At 48.5% G+C, this 22,438-nt stretch overlaps 1 protein-coding gene and 1 long non-coding RNA gene across 4 annotated transcripts in view; one reads left to right on the forward strand and one right to left on the reverse strand.

Annotated features, from left to right (window-relative positions):
- LOC127045963 (uncharacterized) overlaps window positions 1-22,438 on the reverse strand; it is a 593,465-nt gene that overhangs the window by 564,715 nt on the left and 6,312 nt on the right. The window lies entirely within an intron of this gene.
- Window positions 959-17,986, forward strand: LOC127045849 (zinc finger protein 91-like). Of its 3 annotated transcripts, XR_007772832.1 has the most exons (4): window positions 959-1,289; window positions 4,317-9,490; window positions 12,481-12,673; window positions 17,595-17,986. XR_007772832.1 is itself a non-coding variant. In XM_050942585.1 (2 exons), the coding sequence occupies exon 2, from the start codon at window positions 4,734-4,736 to the stop codon at window positions 6,690-6,692; it is 1,959 nt and encodes a 652-aa protein (XP_050798542.1). In that variant the 5' UTR covers window positions 959-1,289; window positions 4,317-4,733; the 3' UTR covers window positions 6,693-10,077. The 3 variants fall into 3 exon arrangements, 1 of the variants encoding a protein (XP_050798542.1); XR_007772833.1 differs by lacking the exon at window positions 12,481-12,673; XM_050942585.1 differs by lacking the exons at window positions 12,481-12,673; window positions 17,595-17,986 and having other exon boundaries at window positions 4,317-10,077.

The following is a 22,438-nucleotide window of genomic DNA, read 5'->3' on the forward strand; positions in this document are numbered from 1 at the left end:
TCGCATCCCTAATCAAAACACTTCATAGATACAGAGTCTAAGGCCAGAAGGGACCACTGTGATCATCTAGTCTGACCTCCTGGATTGCACGGGCCCTAGGACTTCCCTGAATTAATTCTTCTTCGAATTAGAGTAGATCTTTCAGGGGAGGAAAAAAAAGCAATCTTCATTTAAACATTGCCAGTGATGGAGAATCCACCAGGGCCCTTGATAAATTGTTCCAACAGTTAATTGACTGTTAATTACCCTAACTGGTAAGGGTTAGTCTGTATCCACAAAAACATTAAAGACAGATTTATTTGGGCATAAGCTTTCGTGGGTAAAAAAAACCTCACTTCTTCAGAAGTGCTACCGGACTCCTTGTTGTTTTTGAGGTCCTAAGTGTTATTCTGACCAAAAGTGACGTGTGTTTATCTCCACATGTGTGTCTATATCCAGAATGTACTTACATATATGGTGTCAATAATACATACTTCTTTTTGTTTGTTTGTTTACTTGGTTATCTGCCTTCCAAAATGATTGTTAATCCAAGTGGAAAATTCATGTTTAAAAGATTAAATTGTTAAAGGCCAGTGAGATTTTAGCAAGCTCCAGTTACCTCCTCCTATTTTCTTCCAATTAGGGATGCAGTGAGCTGCTATTGGGGTGCAAAGCTCGCATGCTGTGGATCAGAAGCTATTGAATCCATTAGGACATGGCCCCTTCAGGTGGGGGGTGGAGAAACACTGAGCACTAGATGACAGCAGCATTTTTGCAGCCTGGTGCTAGAGTCTGCAGGTTTGGAACCCCCCGATTTAGAGGCAAACACGCTGGGACGGACGAGCTCCAAGGGCCTGCTCCTCCTCTCCCATTGCAATCCAGGGGCCTTTTGCCAGGGCCAGCAGGATTTCTGGGAGAAACTACAATTCCCAGAAGGCTCTGCGAGCTTGGGACCATTCCAAGCGAGCCCGACTCCCCGCAAAGCTAACGGTGCAGAAGAAAGGACGCGGGGTGGGATTTTTTCCCCCCTGCCTCGCGCCGCCAGTGCACGGGATCGCAGCCGCGCTGAACTCCGGCCCGGCACTGTCCGATTGCAGCGTCCAGCCTCTCCCCGCGCGCTCTGCGCCCACCCTTTGCTGCTGGTCTTTGTTTCGCTTCACCCTTCCTCCGGTAGCTCTCACTGCACTGGGCACAGACTTCCTCTAGGTCAGCAGCTGCTGCGATTGCAACACAAGTTGCAGCCAAGTCACAAACCATGTTGTCACTCTGGTTCCAGGGGAGGAAAATGCCTGCAGGGATGGACTGCTCAGGTAAGACCTTTTCAGCAAACAGCTCGTGCGTGTCTTTCACATCCTAGCCCAAACGAGGACGCTTCCCCCTACCCGGAATGGGATCATATTCTGCCTTCAATTCAGCCCCAAATCAGTGGGGTGGCAGAGTTGTAACTGAGGGCAGAATCTGGCCCTCTGTGATCTGGATACTAGAACATCAGTGGGGATTTGTTATTTTGATCTTGTCCAAATTTAGTAAGAAGCCATGTCTGGCATTTGCCAAAACTAAAAGGAAGCTAAAATGTTTTCCTAGAAAGGGACCATCGTGATCCTCTTGTCTGGCCTCCTGCATAACACAGGCCGGAGAATTTCACCTACTGATTCCTGTATCCAGTCCAATAATGGGTTGGGTGATTGTGCATATCCCTTAACAAGACATCCAGTCTTCATTTAAAGATTCCAGAGATGGAGAGATTACTGCTGCTAATCCCTTCCAATGTTAATTACCCTCACTGGTAAAAATATGCTGGTGAACTTTACTGACACATTTTCCAGCCACGGGATCTTGTTATGCCTTTGTCTGCTAGACTGAAATACCCTGTGAAGGGAATTCTGGGCTATGATCAATCAGCTCCATTGCTGGCCAAGACAGAAACGGCTCTTTAAATACACGCACCAGAATCAAGCCAGGGCTCTGCCTGGAAGAGGATATTTTTTATTTGTTTTTTCAATTAAAGCATTCCAGGTCATTTTCTCTATTACTGTCTTATGTAACATCATATTCAATTCAGTTCATACAGCAGTGCTACTAATGCAGGGGACAAATGATGTTCTGTTCAGTATCTTCATCAATGAGTTAGCCATAGACAGAACACTTATAAAGTTTACGGAGGATACCAAGCTGGGTGGGGTTGCAAGTGCTTTGGAGGGTAGGATTAAAATTCAAAATGATCTGGACAAACTAGAGAAATGGTGTGAAGTAAACAGGATGAAATTCAATAAGGACAAATGCAAAGTACTCCGTTTAGGAAAGAACAAAATCAGTTGCACACATACAGAATTGGGAATGACTGCCTAGGAAGGAGTACTGCAGAAAAGGATCTGGGGCTCATAGCGGATCACAAGCTAAATATGAGTCAACAGTGTAACACTGTTGCAAAAAAAAAGCAAACATCCTTCTGGGATGTATTATCAGGAATGTTGTAAACAAAACATGAGAAGTAATTCTTCTACTCTACTCCGCGCTGATCAGGCCTCAACTGGAGCATTGTGTCCAGTTCTGGGCACCACATTTCAGGAAGGATGTGGAGAAATTGGAGGGAGTCCAGAGAAGAGCAACAAAAATGATTAATGGTCTAGAAAACATGACCCATGAGGGAAGATTGAAAAAATGGGGTTTGTTTTGTCTGGAACAGAGAAGACTGAGAGGGGACATAATAACAGTTTTCAAGTATGTAAAAGGTTGTTACACGGAGGAGGAAGAAAAATTGTTTTTCTTAACCTTTGAGGCTGGGACAAGAAGCAATGGGCTTAAATTGCAGCAAGGGAGACTTAGAGGTTGGACATTCGGAAAAACAGGGTGGTTAAGCAGTGGAATAAATTGCCTAGGGTGGTTGTGGAATCTCCATCATTGGAGATTTTTAAGAGCAGGTTAGACCAACATCTGTCAGGGATGGTCTAGATAATACTTAGTCCTGCCACGAGTGCAGGGGACTGGACTAGATGACCTCTCAAGGTCCCTTCCAGTTCTATGGTTCTATGAATTTCATTAATTTTCAGCAGGAGCTGAGCTGGTTTATCCAAAGGCAGAATTGCAGTCCATGCAACTGAATGAAAAATCAGCAAAGAGTCCTGTGGCACCTTATAGACTAACAGATGTTTTGGAGCATGAGCTTTCGTGGGTGCATGCATCTGACGAAGTGGATATTCACCTACGAAAGCTCATGCTCCAAAACGTCTGTTAGTCTATAAGGTGCCACAGGACTGTTTGCTGCTTTTACAGATCCAGACTAACACGGCTACCCTCTGATACTTGAATGAAAAATAGTTCTCATCTGCAGTTTTCTGTCTGTTTATCTGGCCAGTTACTCATATGACCCATAGTATCTGAGCACTGTACATTGGTGACAGCTCCACCCAATCAGCAGCATAATATGTGTACCTCATCTGCACTTTCACTGCTGTATTCAGATGTTTAGAAATCTCCCATTTCCACGCTTCCCTGCCTTTAAAGCAGTAGTTACTTTCCTACTTCCTGCTCTCTTAGCCTCCTCCACAAGGCATCCCCCCAACATCCCGTTCCCTCAGCGACAGCATCCCCAATGTCCTATCCCTGCGGCGACAGCATCCTCCAGTAACCCATACCTTCTTCACTTCTGCCTTCAGGCCTCCTTCCCTGTTGGAATTCTAGGAAATGATTTCCTATGTATATGTGGCCCTGTGGTTCAATGATCCGAACTTGTCCAATGGACAGGGCAGAGCACCTAGATTCCACCACTGCCAAGGTCACACAGTCTAACCTTTCTGTGCCTCAGTTTCCTCATCTGTAATATGGAGGTAATGATACTGCCCTGCCTTTACAAAGTGTTTTGAGATCTGCCAGTGAAAAGTGCCAAGTGTTAATATTGCAAATGCTGCCAACTTTGATTTTATCCTAACTTTTGAAAAAGTTAAGTCTCTCTGTGCCTCCATTTTCCTAGCTGAATAATGAGGCAAGTCATAATTGTTATTGTGAGGCTTAATTAATTAACATTTGTAAATTGTCTTGAGCTCCTCAGATTAAAAAAAGACATAATTAAAGGGATTATTCTTACTGTAACCCACTGGTGAGTATGTTTTATACATCCCTCTTGGTGCCTGATCCACAGAGGAGAGGAATCTGTTTCAGCTGCACCTCCAGAGCCTTTGCTCTTTAATGTAAGCAGTAGTAGCTCAGGCTTTTAGCTCTGGAGGTTCCTGGTTCAATCCCTGGTGTGTCAGCCAAGACGGCAGCCATCACATTAGCACAAGCAGTGTTATCAGTAACACATGGAATAATATCTGGACTTTCTTTTTGCTTTAATCCAGCATGTTAAACCTCCAGGACTGACTGAGGTGTACAACGAGAACAGGAGCCCCACAGCAATGACCAGGGAAAGGAAGTTCTGAATGTTAACAGAATAGCCCTGCTGTTGGGTTGAACGAAAAAACTCCATGAGAAAAATGCAACCCAAGGAAGAACCAGAGCCATCCAGTTAGCTGCACGACCCTTGGCACCTCAGTATCTGTGCTGCATGTTGTCAACCTCTCCTCCTGGTCAGCAGAGCGACCAGGGCCCATCAGCTGCACTTCGACTATTGCATCATTGACTTTTTTATAACCGCCCCTTGCCAACCTTCCAACCATCCCTCCCCATCCCCTCCACTGGCTCCCTAGCAGCTGCCTGGCCTACCAGAGAGAAGCCAGACACAGAAAAATCACATTCACGTGCTTTCTGGCGCCACCATGAAAGACCCTGCAAAGCGCGCTGCCCAGAAGACGCATATGTGCCTGGAGTGTGGGAAATCCTTCAGTAAGAAGGGAAATCTGAAGAGACACCAAAGGATCCACACAGCAGAGGAGCTCTACCCATGCGGTGAGTGCGGGAGGCGCTTCACCACGAGGGGACACCTTACCACCCACCAGAGCATCCACACCGGAGAGAGGCCTTTCCAGTGTGACGAGTGCGGACGGTGCTTCCGGCTGGAGATATGCCTGGCTGCCCATCAGAAGACACACACCAAAGGCGGGCCATATATCTGTGTCCACTGTGGGAAGAGCCTGAGCACACGCATCTACTTCAGCATCCACATGAGAACCCACAAGGAAAAGCGGCCATATGCCTGCACCGAGTGCGGGAAGAGCTTTGTGAAGAAGGGGACGCTGACGGCACACAAGGAGATACACAAACGGGATAAGCCTTTCAAGTGCTCTGACTGTAGCCGGTGCTTTGGCCAGAGCGCAACGCTGGTGGCTCACCAGAAAATCCACCTCCGCGGGGGGCCATTCATTTGCACCGAGTGCGGGAAAAGCTTGAGCACCAAGAGGTATTTTAACGTCCACCAGAGGAACCACGCAAAGCAGAGGCTACAGGAAGCCACTGGACATGTAAATGGCATGCCTCTCCGGGTCATCCAGATTAAAGAGGAACCGGACATGGCCTTCAAACAGGAGGATAGTTTTAGCCTGGGGAAGAATGTTACAATACCAGGAGCTCACTCAGAGGACGGACCCCAGGAAAGTACTGATTGTGGAACCCAATCCAACCCAAAGATCCTTGTTAGCACTCCGTGGGGAATCCAGACTAAGGAGGAACCAGACACATACCCCGAACATGAGAGAAACATTACAGTAGCCCACCAGAACTTTTACATCAAGGAAGAACCACAGGCCAGCCCCGACTATGACAACCAATTCAATCCAAAGATGCCTCTCTTTCCTCCATGGGGAATCCAAGCTACAAAGGAAGCTGGGGTGGACAACGAATACCAGAGGGGTGTCACTATGATCGGCGATCTTGCAGCATGCCAGAAACCCCACATCAAGGATGAACCACAGGAGAGCACTGACCAGGGAAGCAACTTCAGTCAAAAGACATCTCTTGGCACCATCCAGAGGATCCAGATTAAAGAGGGAGCCGGGGCAGATGGTGAACATGGGGAAAGCTGCAGCCCAAAGAAAAAACATAGAAAATGCCAGAGAACCAGCGAAGAGGAGACTCCTGGTGCATGTACCAAGAGCCGAGCAAACACAAAATGCAAGAAAAATCCCTTGATGAAGGACAGTCCCAAAGCAGAGAGGATATTTCCATGTCCCGAGTGTGGGAAAAGCTTCAACCAGAAGTCAAATCTTACTAGGCACCGGAAGATCCACACCAGTGAGGGGCCTTATAAGTGCAACGAGTGTGGGGAGAGTTTCCGGATGAACAGGAAGCTCATCAGGCATCAGAGGATCCACATGAGTGAGCCCTTTAAATGCACCGAGTGTGGGAAAAGTTTCACCCAGAGGTCAAACCTTGTGAGGCACCAGCGGATCCACACCAGGGAGGAGCCATACAAATGTCCCGAATGTGAGAAGACCTTCAATCAGAAGGCCAACCTCTTCAGGCACCAGACTATCCACATCAGGATGGGACCGTGCAAATGCACCAAGTGTGGGAAATGCTTCACTCAGAAGAAAAACCTTATTAGACACCAGACGCTGCACTCCAGGGGCGGGGCTTATAAATGCACGGTGTGTGGGAAACGGTACAGGTTGAAGAAATATCTGAGGAGGCACCAGAAAATCCATATGAGGGAGGGACCCACTGGGCGTACAAAACGAGGGGAAAAGCTGGGGGCACCAATGAGCATTAGCAACCACCCCCAGACCCACCCAGAACAAAGAGCGCTCCCGGCTGTAAAAAGTGAGGAGAGCAACCTCTAGCCACAGAGCAAAGCCCACAAAGGAAAGTGATAAGCATGGACCAAATTCTGCAGTCTTTAGTGGAGCAAACTCCTACTGTAAACAGAAGGAGGCAGTGTGGCTGGGATTCAGGAGACCTGCGTCCAGTTCCTGGGTCTGTCACTTGGGCAAGTCAGTTTCCCTCCCCATGCCTCAGTTTCCTCATCTGTAAAATGGGGTTAAGGATACTGACCTTGGTAAAGAGCAAGGTAGTATTATTATTAACCAGAGATTTGCTCCATTGAAGAATGCAGAGTTTAGCCCAATCAGCCTCAACTCTTAAACAGGCTGAATGTATTCAGGTGCAAAGTATTGATTTTGATTGTACCATTTTGCTTCTGGAAGAGAAGTGGGGAATGTATCTGCTGAGCCTGGCTCTGAGAAATGTGCATCGCCCACATAGTTCTAACACGGACATCGCTCCCATCGATATCAGAGGTCAGCTCTGGGACTGAAACTTGGGATGAAATGCAACAGACGTAAAGGCCAGCATTTTCAAACGGGGGCGGGGGTGGGGGTGAGATTAGGCTGCAGAAAGAAAGATGTCTCAGGCTGGGCACCTAACGTGGAGATACTCAAACTCTGTGGTCACTTTTGAAAATTTGGCTGGCAGTGAGCAAGTGCTTCTCTCCCAGTACATCTACACTGAAGTTAGAGGTGTACTTTCCAGCTTGGGTAGACGTACACACACTAGCTTTGAGAGAACAGGAGTCCCCTGCCATCTAGGAGACCAGCCAGAGACTCCATGAAACACACAGTTCTCTTAATCCCAGAATAAACACTACTGGACAATCCCTGCACTTGTTCAGTACCAACCAGGCCCTTCCTAGTTCAAAGACAAGGCCTGGCTGAAAGTTCATACATGAGCAGGGACAGGTGGTCACAATGAGGTGGGGAAGAGTCACAGGAGTTAGTGACACACCAGCCACATAATGCAATGAGACTAAAGGCTTGTCTACACTTGAAACGCTACAGTTCTCCCATCGGCATAAGTGATCCATCTCCCCGAGAGGCGCTAGCTAGGTCAACGGAAAGTAGTGCTGTCTACACCAGGGGTTAGGGCAGCATAACTATGTTGCTCAGGAGGGGGGGGGTTTCACACCCCTGAATGATGTAGCTGGGTCGACCTTATTTTTTTGGGGTAGATCGGGGCTGAGCTAGCATGCTAACCACAGCAGTGTAGCCACAACAACATGGATCTCAGAGAGGGCTGTGCTCTGGCGGTTAGCTCGTGCTGCCGGCCACTTCCTAAAAATATTGCTCTAGCTCAATCAGAGCTAGCACATGTACACACCTCCCCGAGCTGGAGCTGACACCTTCGCTGCAGTGTAGACATCCCCTCGGCCATATCCATGAGAAGCTGGTACCTGGGTGTAAGCGAGAGCGGCCATCTCGGTCTAGCATCTTGCTATGTCTGTGACTAGAGGAAATAAAAGATGCTCCAGAAGCATCAATAGCTTCAGCAGCCCAGGATAGGTGCTCTTTTGTACTGTTTATTTTTTTTTCCCCAGAAAGTGACTGTGAAGGTCACTACAGGATTTTGAATTTATTGGGCATTATTTAGGGATTAAAGAAAGAAGCAATCAAAATCCCTGGGACAGGCTGCACCCCTTGTGACTGGGGCTTCCATGGACTAGAAGAACAGAAGCCCTTTATCCTTTAGATAGGTCCAGTTTCATTGTGTTGTGTGGTGAGAGCTGCGAAGTGGCTTGGGGGGAAGTAACAGAGTTCACTACTCTTTCTTGCTCTCTGCTACTTCGTTGTAATGGCGTGTATTCCTCAGACTATGGGATCTTTAATATGGCTGGCAGGGATCACCACTGGATCTTGAAGAACATTGGCAGACCAGAGATCTGGAGGGAGCCCGAGACCACCACAGCCAGACACTCTGCCCAACCAACCCAGAGTGCTCTCAGCAATGTTGCTTATGTGACTGAAGTGAACGCAGCAGCTGAGGGACGTGCACTAAGGATCACTGTGTAGGTGGAATTCTTCTAGTAGAGTCAAGTCAAGTAGTGGTCAGTTATTAGGCATTAGTTCTACAGCTTGATTTTGTATATGAAAAGGAAGCTTCTCTTTCATCTCATCACCCCAAGAGAGGTTGCACACAATGGGCTTTGATTTACCCCCATGGCATAGGTGTTGCAGCGATCATTGAGCCCAAGGGGTGGGGGACTCATGTCTGGGCAGGAAGGAAGGTGGCTGCGGAGGGAAGGACAATTTTAATCTCTGTCTGGGGTCTCCATGGGAACCACACTGGAGGAGGTGGCCTAGGAAATAAGCTGAATCAGTCCATCTCCTGGATGGTAGTGCCCAGTCCCTTGGGACTCGATCCACTCCAGGTAGACTGTCATCCTCCAGGGGCATGGAGATTGCGTTGCACTAGAAGAACATGGTGGAACATAGGCAATGAATTTAGGACAATATACTAGGCCTCTCACCGTGAGGAATATACCAGAGCTCCTCACTTGAGGGCCCAAGTGTGTAACCAAGAGAAGAATTATTTATCCCCCCATTCTTTGGATGTAATCGTTTTCTTCTCCTTAGACTAGTTTTGTGGCCTAGAGATTTACCCCGGAGGAAGCAGCTATGTTTGAGGATTTTGTTTTGTGTGTCGATACTTCTTTTATCAAGATACATAGAACAATAAGCTGCCCTCAATCCATCTACTCCGCATTCCCAGGCATCACTGGGCATTGCACCATGGACCGAGGGCAGCAGCCAGACCTCAGTTCGTGTGGGAAACCAGTACTGACAGATTATACAGTCTCCTCAATAAAGTAAGTATTTTAAAAAACCAAACAAAAATCAAGCCTCCATTCTGCTTTGTACCACTGGTCCCTAATTGCAGAATTGGACTGCCCCATAGCCCCAGCACATGAATATTTGAGTTAAATGAATTTCTGATGTCAATGATACGTTGCCCTGTATTGTTCTTGCATACTGCAATGCTTTGTGCTAGCCTATGTTATATAAGACTTGTCCATTGCAGAGCTAAAGATCTGGGGGAATTCTGTGCTATAAAAAAGTATTACACAGCTTGGAAAATGCCATCATTTGGTTGTGCTGACATTTCCATAGCCTGACTCAGCAGCCAGTGGACAGGACAAAACTTGACAGAGAACATGGTGGACTTATGGAAGTGCTGCTACTATGGCCTGGCTAAAGCATTGGGCTGGGACTCAGCTGACATAGGTTCTGTTCCTAGCTCTGCTATTGCTCTGCTTGGAGAACTTGGGCAAGTCACATCGCTGCTCTGTGCCTCAGTTTTCCTCCTCTGTAAAATGGGGATAAATGTATAAAGCACTTAGAGATCTAGTAGTGAAAAGTGCTGTATAAGAGCAGAGCTAAGTATTAGTATTGGTACTTCCCCAGGACTTCATGGCAGCCTCTCTGTGGATATATCATGGAGACTGAGCTTCCCCCAGGAGGGAGTAGAATCACGGACCAGTGCTCACTGTGGCATTGCACTCATCTGGCACCCCAGAGAGGTAGGCCAAGGGGACATCCCATGAGTAGCAGGCACTCTGCCAGTGGGAGTATGGGTCTAGGGGAGTCAGGTCAGGAGCCAGCACTGTACTACCTGGCAGTTCCATTCCCTGGGCATCTCCAGGATCTGCAGAAATGAGCGATCCCACTCTCTAGTCACACTGTGCCATCTCCAAGGATTTCTTCCTGGGTCCTGCAGCCGGTCAGCCTCAGAGCCCCTCTCACAGCAGAGACACACATGGCAGCTGCTGCTGGCACTGGGTGCTTGCCCCATTGTATTCTGACCTCCTGCCCTTGAGCTTAATGGGTTGCAGGCCCTCAGTGAGGCCTGGCTGGTTTGTCAGTGGAAAAGTCACAACACTGCAGAGAACACAAGTGCAAAAAGTCACACCACTTCTTAATAAAATTGCTTTCATTCTGCAACAAAACCACTTTACTAAAATCCCGCCCACACTCCCCTCCCCTCCAGCACTGGAGACAGACAAAGGCAAATGCACAGCGCAGCGAGTGAGAAGAGGCTGTGGGTGTGACTGTGCTCTCCAGGCAAAGGTGGGGCTGACGCTGCTGGAGTTTGCGGTGTTACAGCAGAGTAAAACGAGGGGTAAGGAGGAGAAGAAGAATCAAGCCAGCTGACTTCTAAAAAGAAACCTCTGAGTAGGGTGACCAGATGTCCCGATTTTATAGGGACAGTCCTGATTTTGGGGTATTTTTCTTATATATAGGCTCCTATTACCCCCTATCCCCTTTTTCACATTTGCTGCTTGGTCACCCTACTCTGGGAGTCCCATGTTTGGCCATGTTACCTCATGGCTGCACTGCCTTATCGTCAGCCATGCGGCACATTCATAGCTCCCCTCGGTTTCAGTTGGCTGCTCGGCCCTTGAATCGGACCCATTGGTACCAATGGGCCTAAGGGATAGGATACAAGCATCTGGGAAGGAAGCAGACCATGGCAGCAGCATTTTGGGGGGGGTCTGTATGGAGGAGAGAGGTCTGGTACCTTTCATCTCCGGCTAGGGTGACCAGACAGCAAGTGTGAAAAATCGGGACGGGGTGTGTGTGTGGGGGGGGTAATAGGTTCCTACATAAGACAAAGCCCCAAATATCAGGACTGTCCCTATAAAATCAGGACATCTGGTCACCAGGGCCTGCTCTAGGTATTTTACCGCCCCAAGCAAAGAAGAAGAAAAAAAAACCCTCCAGGAGAGCAAGTGCCGAAGCAAAAAAAAAGTGGAATGCCGCCCCTGAAATTGCGCCACCCCAAGCACATGCTTGGTTTACTGGTGCCTAGAGCTGGCCCTGCTGGTCATCCTATCTCTGGGGGAACCCTACGTGTTTCACATGCTCTGAACACCAAGCAGCACTATCATAGGCTCAGCTCACTGCCAGAAGTTCTGGCAACTGGCTGGCACACAGGATGTGACATAAGGAAGGAGGGAAAATTTAGGCCAAGGACACCAGGGCAAACATCTGCTCTTACAAAATGTCCCCTAGGATGCTTACCACCCACATGGAACACTGGTGGTTCCATAAGGTCTGATCCGAAAGAGCCAAGCCCAGTAGACTGCATGGAACTCAACTCCTGAAGGATGGAATTGATCCTACCACGACTAGTGGCTCAGGAGTCACTCCAGTGAAGTCAGTGGTCTGGACCAGTGCTTAATTTGTGCTAGGACTGAGCTCCGGCCCCTCTGGGCTTGGCAGTTCAGAGCCCTGGCCCCCTCGGGGCTTGCTGTGTCAGTTATGAAAGTAAAAAATTTGCTTGATCCCCGGTACCTAATTGCTTGAGTCCTGGCACCTCTTCCATTACGAATTAAACACTGGTCTGCAGCACCAGCACAAAAGCTGGGTCAGCCGAGAATCAGGCACTACAGTTGCAGCATCAGCTGGTTCGGCTACTAAATTGTCTCCTCCAGTTTACTGCAGGTGAAGGGAATGTGCCACCGGTTTACTAGTCCGCATAGGGTCATGTTAGTCCCATTGAACATTTTACTGAACAGGATCGCAAGAAAAAAAATCCTCCTTTCGCAATTTTAGGAGCCATTCAATAAACAAAGGACAAGGCTAAGGGCACACTGATCTCCCCTCATGCAGCAGGCTAGATGGCATTCATTGCTTTGTTTCTGAACAGCAGTAATCGCAGGCCATGCAATCCTTTGGAGGAAGGACTACATCTCCCAGCAAGACATTGCACAAAGCAGTTTCTTACTTCCCATCCCCCATCCCTCTTCCCAGCCAGCTTTTGTCTCTCCGATTTCTATTTTGCTCCCTCCTCCTCTAGCTTCCACTACAGCAGTGAAGCAGCCTTTCCCTGAGTCCGCAGAGCAGGCCATAGGAAACGACCAGGCGGAAGAAGACTAGTAAGACCCAGAGATCTGGATTTCATTATCTGTCAAGTGACAGCTGAGTGGCCATGCTTTCCTCTGGTTAATGCTAAAGGGAAGAGAAATATGCTTGCAGCGGTGTTTGCTCGGGTAAGACATTTTCCATTCAGCTTCCTGTGTGTTCGCTGCCTCTGGCTAAAAGACACTGGCGGGTGAACATGGAAAGCATCTTCTGTCAGGAAAATAACTGCTGTGTTTTAAGTTAAGGAATCATCTTGTTCCACGTCTACTGGGATTTTCTTTCACGTTGATATCTCCATAAGAAAGGTACCAGTGCAGGTGGTTAGGCTAGGAGGAGCATCTCTAGAAATTCCTTCATGATCTGTGCTCAGCTTGGGGAGAATTTGGCAGTTAAAAATTGTGCTGACCTGACCTGACCGGATCTGACCTGACGCGGCACGTTCATTTTGCTGCTTTGCAAACAGCGGAGGACACAAACAACACCAAAGACTGTTTATTCCAAATGAACCCTTACAGAGCTGACTTGTGCTCATGCAAGCTGCTTCTGTACCTTAAAACTACAGCTGCGTTGCACAGCTAGATACTCCTGACAGTGTGTCATTGGACATGTATGCACAGTCCAGGCTCTTAATCCCGGTTGTGGCAAATGATTCAATAGTTTCTGTTACCTGGGTGGATATTATGCAGTTGAATCTTTCCGATTTGAGCATGCTCCTGCATGTTGGGTTCCCAGAAGAACATGGGATGTGTGTAAGCATAGATCCAAGCATATCTAACTCTAGAGTTGTACTTTGGATGTGCTGTGCCACTAGTTTCCAGCTCATCTTTATGTCTCCTTTATTGGTTCATAAATTACAAAGCCATGCTGATCCCCTGGTCTGCCTTCCTGCATAACACGCATGTGACAGGGGAGTGCTCTTCTACCATTCTGGCACCTCCTAATGGCCTATCTGAGGATTAGCTACTACAGGGTCTGATGCCCTGTCCTGGTGATCCTCAGCCCATCATCCCACTCACTCGCTCCAGGCTTCTCTCATGCTCACGGAGCTGCAGCATTTTCCTCTTCATGGCTTATCCCTTCTGCCAAGTCACATTGAAGTTCCCCCACTTCTGGGGTGTTATCAAAGTCTCCTTCCAAACCGTCCCCAGCAGTCCCCAAACAGGCTGCCCCTAGTGTGCTATTCCCACAGTGGGTGGTAGGGGAACCCAGGCCTGCCCTTTGCACTGGGTTCCAAACCAGGGACCCTCGACACAGCAGCCCAGGGCTTTATTCCCTCAGCCCTCACTGCTCCTTCCCTGGACTGCTTCCTGTACTGCCTATTCTAGGCTCCTACTCTCCCTCCTCATAACAGGAAGTGCAGCTACAGGCCTGCTCTCTGTTGCCAACTCCCTGGCTTTCTAGATAGAGCCCTGCATGGATGTAAAAATGTGTATCTGCATCTGACCTGCGAGCCGCAAAAATTGTCTGCGGACAGCTGCAGATTTGCAGGGCTCTACTTACCATGGCCGGGCTGAGGCACCCCCACCAGAACCCGGTCAGGGAGAGCTGCGTGGGTAGCTGTGGGGAGTCCGCACAGAGTCATGGACCCTCCACTTGCCCTCAGCCAGGCGGGGAGTCTTGCGGGGAGAGGGACATGACCAGGGGCTGCCTTCAGTCCTCCTCTGCACCACCAGCAGATGGAGGGTCCGCTGCGGCTCCCCACGCCTCCCCGACTGGGCTCCACACTGGCCTAGCCAGGGTGTGGGGGTGGACCCGTGGAGCTTCCATGGGGGCTGCTCGGGCCCCCAACGCAGGGCAGGTGGAGGGGCCCAGGCTCCCCACAGCTGCCAGCGGGGCTCTCCAGCTCCGGCCAGGGGTGGGGAGGGTGGAGGATGTCAGCTCGGAGCCACAGCCCGGCCACAGGAAGGGCCGGGTGGGCAACTCTGGGGAGCCACAGCCGACCTTTCACCTGCCCTGGGTGGGGGTTCCGAGCACCTCCCGGCCCATGTCCCTGCCCCCCAGACCTCCCACCCAGGACAGGTGGAAGGTCCGCGCCGCAGTTCCTCACAGCTGCCTGCCTGGCTCTTACCCACAAAGATGGTCCCTGGATATAAAACAGATACCCTTGGATTTGCAGGGCTCTGTTTTTAGATGCCCTTCCTGATTCTGCCCAGGTGAGCTTCATCCCCAATTAAGCCTCATTGTGTCTTAGCTCCCCGCGGGCGCAGCCTCTGGCTAATTAGCCTCTCTTGCCTACAGTAACTCCCACCCCAGGGCCAGTGTGGGCCGCGTGCCCCATCACAACACGCCATAGAATTTCACCCCGTGGTCCCTTCATCTAGCCCAACTCTTTGTGACTGAACTAGAATATCTCTTTTAGAAAGACTTCCCTCCATCCAATCTTGATTGATAGACTCCAAGTGAGGGTGAAATTACTGTGGCCCTTGGGCCAATGGTTAATTACCCGCCCTGAGAAAAATGTTCATCTTATTTCCAGTTGGTTAAAGCACTGGAGTAAAACGTATTACAAATTGCTGATGGAATGGAGTCCACGTGCAGTCAGACTTTAGAATTTTGGAGGCTATAAAAAAGGAAGGAGATTGGAGAGGCGATCCTACCCGTAGCACCCAGGAGCCCCAGTCATGGGTCAGGACCCTTCTGTGCTAAGCGTTGAACAAACACGGACCCAAAAGACAGTCCCTGCCCCACAGAGCTCGCAAGCTACATGCAACAACACTTTGCACTTTCTAACCCCCTTTCTGGGAGGGCCTTTAACAGTAATGCATTAAACTCGCCAACACGCAGGGAATTATTATGCCCGTTTCCCATATGGATAATAAATTGAGCCACAGAGAGAGGGGACGAAACACGTCCATACTCAGACAACTAGTCAGCATGGTAGAATTGGAACTGCAGCCTTGGTTCACCTCTCTTAGGCCTTGGCTACACTGGTGCTTTACAGCGCTGCAACTTTCTCGCTCAGGGGTGTGGCGCTGCGACAACGCTCACACTTCAAAGCGCTGCCATGGTAGCGCTTTGAAGTTTCGAGTGTAGCCAAGCCCTTAGTTCCTTTCTCTAGCCATCAGCCAAACAAATGTGCTCTGCCTTGAGCAGTATTTATACACAGCATCTGAAGACGTGATGGCTGCATAATTCACCCCCCAGGGATTTATCTGCACCCAGCTTTTGTCCTTTCCTTTACTTTTTTGATATTTATTTTTTGGCAAAGGTATTTAGATGCCTGCATTTTTCTAAGAGGACAATGCCTGATTTCCTTGGAAAATCCCAAACTAAATATAAAACCCCAGCTCTCCCGGGGAGGAATAGATTAATGGCATGACCCACCACCACTGCTTCCAGAGCGTAATATTCCCCATGCTGATATTCACACACCATCAATATGAACACTCCAATATCATTCTAGTTGGTGCAATGGCACCAGCACTACCGTTGCCCGAATGGCATATTACGTACCTGGCCAGACATTACATTTAGAAAGGGTCTCACTCTCCCCCACGCAGACTTTCATTTGTAAATATCTCAAAAGTATTTTTCCCCTCTTACATTTGTAATGTGTTTTGCATGGGGTGGGAAAGTAGCTGCTTGATAGCCCTGATGGGGGATGGGAGAGAAGGTGGATTCCTATCCACTGAGAACTTGGTTCAGATCACCCAGGCCCTGATCAGGCCTCAGAATAGACATTAGGTGGTGACTGTGTTTAATCCTTGTCAACTGAGACTGACACAGACACAGAGGCCCACTGGTGCCAACTGCCACAGGTTCCACTGTTCTTTATATGCGACTCCTGTCCCAGACCTGACAAACTCACTACACCCAATACTCCATTTTCACGGTATTTACCCATAAAGGGTAGCATGTGAGGTCTCTACAGAAAGCTTGTAATTTATCGATGCTCGTAATTACCACGAGATATGCGGCGGGGTAATATTTAAGGACCAACGTAACTACATTGAAAATGATGCCCTTATGGTCTTGGGGTGAAAGTGAGTCACAAGAGAATTGTAGGCTTTGGTGATGGCCCATGCAAGCTAGATGGAGCTTTCACCTTTCCCTGGCTAGCCAGTTATGTCAGGTATTGCTCCATTGTCCACCACTGCACCAACCCAAAAGAGCCAGCAAATAAACATCAAAGACAAACTATAAACATGGAAACCACTTGGCAGTGAAATGGAAGGACAGGGCACTGAGGGGATCCCTGGTGAATAAAGACGAGGCAGATTCAGTATATCGGCAGGGTGGAGGAAGACCTTCTGGACCCATTCACTGAGGAGGTACCTTGATGTGTGGTGGTGGGTCATGCAAGACTGGTCTCTAGCTCCTTGGGGGCAGCTAACGCTGCAAGAGGCTTTGTGGTGGGAAGCTACTTTATTAGACAGAAAAGGTGACAAGTCATAAACGCAGGCTCTAATTCGTGTTTGATGCTTTTGTTTCATATGTAACCATTTGTTTCCATTGTTTCTGTTTGAATCTCTGTTCTTTCTTCAATAAATTCCCTCATGTTTTACTATCACTCGAGTGCTGTGTGTGATGCACACATGGTAGTCTAGGGTAAAACTGATTAAGTGAGGTACACTCTGGGAATGGAGGATCTGGGATTTCTGTGGGTGTCCAGTGGCTGGACACCATGGGGGGACACTTTGAAAGAATTCAGGGACAGGGGTACATCTCCAGGAGTGCAAAGCAGTGCTAGAGATGAGTGCCTGAGTGGCTGACAGGCCGGTTGTTTTAGGAAGCTAACAGCCAGCTAACATAGGCAAGACTCCCTCACGCTGCAGGCCGATGGCAACAAGGTGACTCACAAACCCTTGGCGGCCCAAAAAGCATCAGAACCTCCCCTACTAAAATCTGATGGGCTAGGATTTAGGGTGGGATTTTCAACAGCCTTCAGCGCTGGCCTCACTCTGCTCCCAGGGGAGTCAGCGGGAGTTCTCCCATCAACTGCAAGGGGCACAGAGTAAGGCCCATGCTCAGTGCTTTTGAAAATCCCTGTGTATCAATCATGCCAGGCACCAGCCTTTGAACTAACGCAGGATTTCCTTTTCTGGGCAGCATGTGACTGTGGCATGAACAAAGAGGAACAAAACAGGAACCGCCCAAGAAAAGACCAGGCCATAAATTAAAAAGAGAGCAAAGACAATGCTTCCAAGGGTTTTAACAAACCAACAGCAACTTCCCCTTGGCTCAGGGAAAACCGCGAAGGAAGGAAACACACCAGACTGGGGAAGGAGTGATGCCAAACTCAGCAGCAAGGATTGGAATAAACCTGGGCCTGATGTGAAAAGAGTCGTTACCATGGAGAGCTCTCTAGCACCCACCTCACAGAGACTGTACAAATGTCCTGAGTGCAGGAAAAGGTTCAGGAAGACTCCCCTGGAAAGCCACGTGGGAGAGAGGCCGTTGGTGTGTAGTGTAGTGACAGGAAAGGATTCATCGAGAAGATAACCCTCACTGTCCAGCCAAGGCCCCAGATGGGCAAGAGACCTTACACCTCCTTGCAGTGAGGGAGGTGCTTCAGCCAGAAGATCATTCTGGTCACCCACCAGAAGATCCACTCCCGGGCAGGGCCCTACATCTGCACTGACTGTGGAAAGAGCGTCATCACCGACAGGAGCGTGCCACACACAGGAGGAGGTACATGAGCAAGCAGCTGTTAGTCCGCGCCCAGTATGGGAAGAGCTTCACCTGGAATGAGAACTTCACGATACACCAGAGGAGCCACACAGGCCAGAGGCCCTATGGCTGCAGGGAGCACTTTGTGCACAAAAAGACCCTTAAGACACATCAGCTGGTCCAGCTTCAGGATACTCCTCCATAGATGCAGCAGCCAGTGTGGGAAGTGGTTTGTTAAGGTCTCCCTGGCCATGCCCCAGAGGATACATCAGGACGAACAGCCCTACATGTGCCCCAGATAAAGCGAAAGCTTCCTGCATAAAAAAACCCCTCAAGGTGCACCAGGGACTGCCATGGGAGACAAGCCACACCAGCACCCCAGCCGGCTCTTACGCCACTGCCGAGAATCCACATAAAAGAGCTGGATGCACATGATGGGCAGGAAGTAAGCCTCGGTGTGGTGAGGGGTACAGTGCTCCAGAGCGCTCAGCTCAGTGAGGGTGAGTCCCACAGCACTGAGAACAACTTCAGTCCCATCATAGCAAGAATCCACCCAGCAGGAGGCTCCTATATATGCACTGAGCATGGGGAACAGTTCCAAACTGCTGAAAACCTCGCAGCCCACCAGACAGCTCACCCAGCCAGGAGGCCACATGAGAGCAGGGACTGTGGAGTCACTCGGGTCAAGGGGTAGCTCAGCCAATAAGTGGTGCACTGGGGAAAATCACTGGCCGAGAACGGGGAAGGGCTGGCTCTCAGAGGAAGTCGTTAGACCTGGAAGAAAGCCCAGATGGGGAAGAGGGTGTACATATGCACCAGCATGGGGAGAAGTTCACCTCACCAGACATGCACTGACCCACAGGCAGGACAGGCCCCACGAAGGCAGCGCCTGCAGTGAAGGCTTCGTTGAGAGGTCGCGGCTCGTGATACACCAGCAGAGCCACACTGCCGAGACACCCGATTGGTGCAACGTGTGAGAGAAGAGCTTCAACCAGAAAACGAACATCATCACCCCAGCGCAGCCGTGCCCAGGAGAGGCTTTTTGCCTGTCTTCAGTGTGGGAGGGGCTCACAGAAGGGCTGCATGGGCAAACTGCCACCCCCGACTGCCGAGTAAAGGAAGAGCTTCAGTTAGGAGATGACCAGAGGCTCCATACTAGGGCAGAGGCTGTTCATCTGCACAGACCCCTTGGGGAGTCTAAAGACACCCAGCAGCCCAACAGAGGGGCAAGGCCTCACATAGATCTGGCGTGTGGGAGAAGCATCACTCAGAAATGGAGCTTCAACAGGCACGTAGAGTGCAGTATCAAGTGGTGATGACAAAGATCATTGCCGTTGTTTCTGATGTCCTGCAGAGCCTGGTTGCTCTGGTGAGATCCCTCCCAGGGGGTTAGGATGCGTTATAGCAGAGATCTCTGCAACGGACATCCCCCCTTTGGGCTCTCATCAAAGCAGCAAGTTACTCAGTGTAAAATTGCACTGTGCTGTGGTTTCCATTGTATATGAACCAGATAACTCAGACCCAGCACAGAACTAGGGACCTCCACAGGGCATTGGTATTTTGTATCTGTGAGGTTTTCCTGAACTTCTATAATAAAATGTAACATATTTCTCTCAGCATCTGCTGCTTAAATATGGTGTAAATACAATGTAAAATTAACATGGCACACATTCAGCGGATTAAAGACCGGCTAACTGATAGGTCTCAAAATAAAATTGTAAATGGGGAATCATCATCAAGTGGGCCTGTTGCCAGTGGGGTCCCGCAGTGATCGGTTTTTGGCCCTACGCTACTTAACATTTTTATCAATGAGCTGAAATTAAACAAATTCATCACTGGTGAAGTTTGCAGAGGATATAAAAATTGGGGGAGTGGTAAATAATGAAAAGCGATCTTGATTGCTTGGTAAACTGGGCACAAGCAAATAGTATGTATTTTAATATGACTAAATAGAAATGTCTCTAGCTAGGAACAACGAACGTAGGCCATCCTTACAGGATGGAGCAACTCTCTCCTGGGAAGCAGTGACGATGAAAAAGATTTGAGGGTCATGGTGGATAATCATAGAATCATAGAAGATTAGGGTTGGAAGAGACCTCAGGAGGTCATCTCGTCCAATCCCCTGCTCAAAGCAGGACCAACACCAACTAAATCATCCCAGCCAAGGCTTTGTCAAGCTTGACCTTAAAAACCTCTAAGGATGGAGATTCCACCACCTCTCTAGGTAACCCATTCCAGTGCTTCACCACCCTCCTAGTGAAATAGTTTTTTTGTAATATCCAACCTAGACTTCTCGCACTGCAACTTGAGACCATTACTCCTTTTTCTGTCATCTCCCACCACTGAGAACAGCTGAGCTCCATCCTCTTTTGAACCCCCCTCCAGGTAGTTGAAGGCTGCTATCAAATCCCCCCTCACTCTTCTCTTTTGCAGACTAAATAACCCCAATTCCCTCAGCCTCTCCTCGCAAGTCATGTGCCCCAGCCCCTAAGCATTTTCCTTGCCCTCCGCTGGACTCTCTCCAATTTGTTCACATCCCTTCTGTAGTGGGGGGCCCAAAACTGGACACAATACTCCAGGTGTGGCCTCACTAGTGCTGAATAGAGGGGAATGATCATGTCCCTTGATCTGCTGGCAATGCTCCTACTAATACAGCCCAATATGCTATTAGCCTTCTTGGCAACAAGAGCACACTGCTGACTCATATCCAGCTTCTGGTCCATTGTAATCCCCAGGTTCTTTTCAGCTGAACATGAGCTCCCAATGCAACATGGTGACCAAAGAAGCTAATATGATCGCGGGATGCATAAACAGGGGAAACTCGAGTAGGAGTCAAGAGGTTAATTCACTTCTGTATTTGGCTCAGGTGCTGGAATAGTGTCCAGTTCTGGTGCCCACAATTCAAGAAGGAAGTTGACAAATTTGAGAGGGTTCAGAGAAGAGCCACAAACATGTTTAAAGGATTAGAAAACATGCCCTATTGTGATTGAGTTAATTGAGTCTATCCAAGAGAAGGTTAAGAGATGATTTGATCACAGTCTATAAGTATCTATATGGCAACAAATATTTAATAATGGACTCTTCAGTATAGCAGAAAATGATCTAACACAATCCAATGGTTGGTAGTTGACACTAGACAAATTCAGACTAGAGATAAGACACACATTTTTTACAGTGAGAGTAATTAACCTTTGGAACAATTTACCAAAGGTTGTGATGGAGTCTCCATCACCGACCACTTTTAAGTCAAGATTGGGTGTTTTCCTAAAAGATCTGCCATAGGAATTATTTGGGGGATGTTCTCTGGCCTCTGTTATACAGGAGGTCAGACTAGATGATCACAATGGTCCCTTCTGGCCTTGGAATATATAACTCCATGGATGCAGGTACAACACATAGGCCTCAACCCAGTGAAATCAGTGGGACTATCCAGGAGCATAATGTTAGAGCTGGTCAAAAAATTAAATTTCTATCCCATGGAAAATGCTGCTCTTTCAACATTTATTTTCATCCTGAATTGAGATAAAGAGCCAAAACATCATGTTTTCACAGAATGAAAAGTTCCAAAAAAAAAATTCAGCTTGGAAGCCTCAAAATGCAACATTTCAACATTGTCAACTGAAACAAAGTATCAACTCAGAATATTTCATTGTAAATGGGCTTTTGAAAGGAAACACTGCCATTCATTTTGAAATGCCGTCTCGGAAACATCAAAAAGTTTCATTGAAAAACATTCATATTTTCCTACAGAAGAGTTTGATTTCAACTAAGTCACATTTTGTAAAATATACACATGCTCACAGAAACCAAAACCTCTGAAAATGTTTGACCAGCTCCACTTCCAGTGTAGCCCATGCCTAAGTGTTTTTCTGGATTGCATCCGCATAGGCAAAGAAGTACAAGGAGGAGAAATAGACCAGACTGAAACAGAAGGAGCCACATGGACAAGCAGCCATTCTATGCACTAAGGGCTTCTTGAATTCCACCACCTCTACCTTGGCCATCTCTTCTGCCTCTCTCTTTACCTGTCCCTTTCTGCATATAACAGTCCTAAGTAGTACCAATCCTTCAGGGATCCATCCAAAACAATTGACATTTTAGCTTCTGAGCCATCCATTTAACATGGTGATGGGCCTTCCACATTTTGTCCTGTGGGATTTTGTCTAATCACACTCCTCAGTAGACACCGACTGTCCTGGAATCACTTTGGGACAGGAGAATATCCCTGAGTCCCTTTAAAAGAATTGGCTTTTAATTGATTCCCCCATTCTCACCCCCACCCT

This window comes from Gopherus flavomarginatus, chromosome 2 (assembly GCF_025201925.1).
Source record: "Gopherus flavomarginatus isolate rGopFla2 chromosome 2, rGopFla2.mat.asm, whole genome shotgun sequence".
NCBI lineage: Eukaryota > Metazoa > Chordata > Testudines > Testudinidae > Gopherus > Gopherus flavomarginatus.